This window comes from Euprymna scolopes, chromosome 13 (genome assembly GCF_053919585.1).
Source record: "Euprymna scolopes isolate OS-2025 chromosome 13, ASM5391958v1, whole genome shotgun sequence".
NCBI lineage: Eukaryota > Metazoa > Mollusca > Cephalopoda > Sepiida > Sepiolidae > Euprymna > Euprymna scolopes.
In genome coordinates this window covers 140,171,905-140,176,904 of record NC_136494.1, presented here as the reverse complement: position 1 = coordinate 140,176,904, position 5,000 = coordinate 140,171,905, and the positions used below count along the sequence as shown (strand labels likewise).

Here is a 5,000-nt window from a genome sequence, read left to right as displayed (position 1 = left end):
ATATTTACCTATACATATATATGTCTATATATTCGTAAATATATATACATAACTGTATACTAATATATATATATATATATATATATATATATATATATATATATATATTACTCTCTCTATGTATTTATTTATATATATGACTATATATACATATATTTTTGTATATATAAATGTATATATACTAGCATTTAAGCCGGCTTTGCCAGGGTATTTGGAGGTGTATGTTGAGCAAAAGAAAAAAAGCGGTTAATTTTTTTAACTTTGACCCCTATTATGACCCCTTGAAATTTATTGTTTTGGGCTCAAATCAAGTTATTAAGTTAGATCTATGTTTAAAGCATCTTTATCTAAAATTTCAAGTTTTTACACCGAAAATTGTGTAAGGAGTTTGGTAGAGTTCTCAAAGGTCAAATCGCTTAACTTTGACACCTTACCATCCAAATTTCTGTCCGAAAACGGATCACATAGATTTCCACAAATCTCAGTACCCTGTATATCAAATTTCGAGTCTGTAGACTGAAAATTGACAGAGTTATTGCGTAGGGAAATGTACACATACACACACACACGTTCACTTTTATATATATATATATATATATATATATATATATATATATATATATATATATATATAAATATCGGTATATATAAATGTGGGTAAATATATATATATATATATATATATATATATGTGTGTGTGTGTATAAATTGATCGATCGATAGATAGATAGATGTCTGCATGTTTTTGTGTTTGATGAATGAATACATTGATATCGTATGAATTAGATGATTTTATTTTCGGCATTGGTTTCCCTGATATTCTTCAACTCAGAACTCTCCTTCAATGTAATCGACCACGTGGACGTTACCAAAATCTAAGTGAACTTGTTTTTGTGAAACAAACTGAATCGAACTTTTCACTCAGGCTGTTTATCATTGTTTCTAACTACTTAATCCCAAAGATAAAAATAAACGAATTATGGGTAGATAAATGAAAATGGAAAGACACTACAATCGTAACAAATCTGAGTATAGATAACACACTAAACGTCAATATGACAATGAAGATGAAGATGAATTAGAATTTTAAATAAATATTTGTTATTATATGTAGAAGTTATGTGAGTGTCGTTTAAGAAAAAAAAACTTTGGGAAAAGTTAAAGAAGGATAAAATCGGGAAGTTAAGAAACATTAATACAGGGTTAATTAAGAAAACTCAGTTATTAAAAAAAATCTAATTGAAGACACAGCAACAGTGCACGTTATAAAGTATAAAAAGGATGAGGAAATTGAATAAATAATATTAAGAATAAAATGAAGATGGAGACAATCATCAGATGAAAAGAAAAATGAATCTAAAAGAATGGAAAACGAACTAACGAGAGGAAAACGAAATGAGTTATATACAACCACCTAAAATGTAGATAGATAGATAGATAGATAGATAGATAGATAGATAGATAGATCTAGAAAGATAAATCCATCGATCAATCGATCGATAGATAGATAGATAGATAGACAGATAGAAAGAGGAAAAGATTCAGGGATGGTAGACAGAGAAGGACGCTATAGAGAGCATAAAATGACGGATGTAAGTCGTGTTAATTTCTTTTCAACCAGGTAAATGAAAATGACGATCGGATCTGAAAATAATTGTCCGAGCAAACAGACGTTTTTTTTTTCTTTTTTTTTCACCCAAGATAGATAAATACATAGATAGATAAGTAGATAGATAGATAGAAAGAAAGAGAGAGAAAGATAGAGAGAGTGAGAGAGAGAGAGAGAGAGAGAGAGAGAGAGAGAGGCGATACAGACAGACAGACTGACTGACAGAAAGGGTTCTCTTTAGGCAGCCGGGAAACTAGTGGCTTTGACGAACAACAAAACTAGAAAAGACGAAGAAGAGACACCGAAAAAAGACTAAGATTAAACAAACAAAACACAATGGCTTTTAAAAGATCTTTTAAAGAATATTTACGCTTTTCTGATAGGTTGAGAATAAACCTCTTACGAATAAGATACAAGACAGAATACAAGAAAACAGGGAGAACGAAAGATAACAATTAAGAATGGACCCTTCTCCCTTCCTCTATAGAAAATCACTTCGTTTTCTCATAGCTTTGCAGCAAAGGGTCCTTGTTAATTATCCATAACTCCGCCCTGAACTTCTCCCGTTCTTCTTACTTACAAGTCGGTTGATATTATTAAAGATTAATAATAGTCAAGAAGAAGCAGATCTAACAATAAAATAATAACAAGCACAACTAGAACGAATAATACTACTAGTACTAATAACAATAATAACGACAATGATAATGATAGAGCTACTATTAATAAAATGTATAATTAGCTATGAATAGTCGCTTGTGAAATGTAAGGTTAAACTACTGCTACTTCGCGGTTTTCAATTCAATATCGCCCCCTCCTCCTTCCACTCGGTTCAATCGTGCGCGCATAGTGCTCGCCGAAGCCCCGCCCACGACGAATGAAAAAGAACCTGCCCCAGTGATTGTCGCTTCTCTCACAACCTCCCTAGACGTCGAAGGAGACACACTAACTTTTTTTCCCCATTCTCCTCCTTCGTTCAACGCTCATTGTAAAGAGACGTAACGATATATCGCCGACCGATTGAAGTCACAAACCAACCTTGTTCACGTCTGATCAGATTCATTCGTCTAGTCCTGTCGACTCTTTCTTCGGACTTTTAATTAACATTATTCATATATCAATCAACACAAATACATATATATTTCAAATACATACATTTACTTATTTCTTAAAACAATAATTGTTTAGAAAAAAAAAACAAAAAAATAAAAAACAAAACAAAACAAAAAACAAAAAAAACAAAAAAACAAAAGAAACAAAGAACATACAAAAGAAAACCAGGACTAATAATTGTTGAAATACAATCAGAAACAAATTCTGTGAAACTTATTCCCTCGATAAAACCGAACAGAATAAAAAGCAATTCGATTTTATTTCCCGGAAAATATAACCAAAAAGAAGGCAGAAAAACCTCCCGAATCACGAAACAACGTCCAAAGGACAATCTGACATATAGAGGATCTGTATATGATATACATGTATTTATTTATTCACAACAATGACAATATACAACCGGTCTGTTTTTTTAAATAATTCTTGACAAACAGAAAAGGAATACAAAGTTTTGAACGCCCACGAAACGGACTTATTTTTCTGCAAGCGCAAACGTCTTTTTATTTTTCATAAAAAAAAGGATTAAAAAAAAAGAAGTCAACGTTTTACAGTTAATCAGCACCTTCAATAATTATACAGTTAATTTTCCATGAAAAGTTTTTAATATTACCGCTTTTTGCACGCAGAAAAAAAAAATACATAAACATCCCTTATTTCCAATGGGCTGTTAGCACCAATTCATATCCAGCCACATGTTCGGAAAATCAGGGAACCAAACAAAAACATTACCAGAATTCATAGCTTTACCAAAAAGAAAAATAGCTACAAATCTGGTCCAAGATCGACTCAAAAATTGGATTTAATACATCTAAATTTTTATATTTATATTCAGGATTATAATCTTTCTCGATGTGAATTTGAGAGGAAAAAAAAAAAAGAAAAAAGGATCGTTTCACACAATTTAAGTCAAAGCTATTTTTGTTGTTTTTTAAATGTTTTTTAATACCTTAGTGTGCGTATGAGGTCGAAGATATTTAAAGACAGTTGAATTGTTATGAAGTAATAATCTAAATATTTTACTTTTTGTTTTTAATTCTTGCTTTTTATTAATAACATTAAACTTTCACTTTCTCTTACTATCCCTCAACTAATTTTAAAGTAAATTTATGTAGCGACTCTCACGACAATTATATTTAAATGACAATCCCACAAAGAAATATACAAATAAAAAATAGTTTTACAATAATTCATTGTAATAACTTTTAAAGTTTCTTTTAACTCCCTACTTTTTTTTTGTTTTCTTCCCAATAAAAACAGGGGGTTGTATCATACAGACTTTTCTTAAGTAGTTTGGTATTTCAAGTGTCCAGCATTTCTTATTCACATTTTCCTTACCTGGAAAGGGACCGACAACCTCTCCAACACGCGTACCCCCAAGCTGCAACCACGGAGCTCACAACGTCAGACCACTTTTCCAACATGTCGAAGCCTCAGGCGGAGCATGTTAAGCGACCCATGAATGCATTTATGGTGTGGTCGCGGGGCCAACGACGTAAAATGGCCCAGGAGAATCCGAAAATGCACAACTCGGAGATTAGTAAACGCCTTGGCGCTGAATGGAAACTTTTATCTGAAGAAGAGAAGCGACCGTTTATCGACGAGGCGAAACGTCTACGAGCCCTACATATGAAGGAACACCCCGATTACAAATACCGGCCACGAAGAAAACCCAAATCGCTACTGAAAAAGGACAATAAATACGCTTTTCCCCTTCCAGTCATTCCGACAATGAACGCCACATTTGGAACAATGTCGTCTTTTCCTCCGAGCTCCCAGGCGGAGTCCATGCTAACGCCAAGCTTCGGAGACAAGGCTCGCGGTTTCTTGCCCCCAACGTCCACGACGCACGCACTTTACACACACCTTGCTGAAAATGCAGCTAAAATGGACAGTCAGCTCAGTTTACGACAAAGCGAGCTAAGCGCTGGTGGTTTCTACTCTCCCTACATGACCTCTCACAGTTCGTTGGCCGGACTCCCACCGGCGGCCCACACTCATTCAGGACTTGCAAGCCAATTTGTATTACCGTGTTGTCCCCCAGCTTACATGCAATCGCAAGAACTACACCGACCCGTGGCGTACGTTCTTGTAAAGCCAGAAGACCATTATCGCCACGCAGTTTTATGAGCATAAATACTGTTGGTTAGTTTTGCTTACACATATATGTATACACAAACCAATACTATGTCAAAATAACACACAATCTAACAACCTATTCCCAAAACTGCTGAACTGAAAAGAAAAACACGTGCATGGTGTTTACATGTTTGGGAGTTAT

The 5,000-nt window shown here is 33.8% G+C and overlaps 1 protein-coding gene and 1 long non-coding RNA gene across 2 annotated transcripts in view; one reads left to right on the top strand and one right to left on the bottom strand.

Moving 5' to 3' along the window:
- The window catches only part of LOC145292210 (uncharacterized), a 355,303-nt gene that overhangs the window by 123,134 nt on the left and 227,169 nt on the right, over positions 1–5,000 (bottom strand). The gene's annotated exons all lie outside the window — the stretch shown is intronic.
- The window catches only part of LOC145292208 (transcription factor Sox-14-like), a 4,148-nt gene continuing 947 nt past the window's right edge, over positions 1,800–5,000 (top strand). The window contains exon 1 of the mRNA XM_080138523.1: positions 1,800–5,000. This exon is cut by the window's right edge and continues 947 nt beyond it. Within this exon, the coding sequence (XP_079994649.1) occupies positions 4,142–4,849 (708 nt within the window). The 5' untranslated portion in view covers positions 1,800–4,141 and the 3' untranslated portion in view covers positions 4,850–5,000.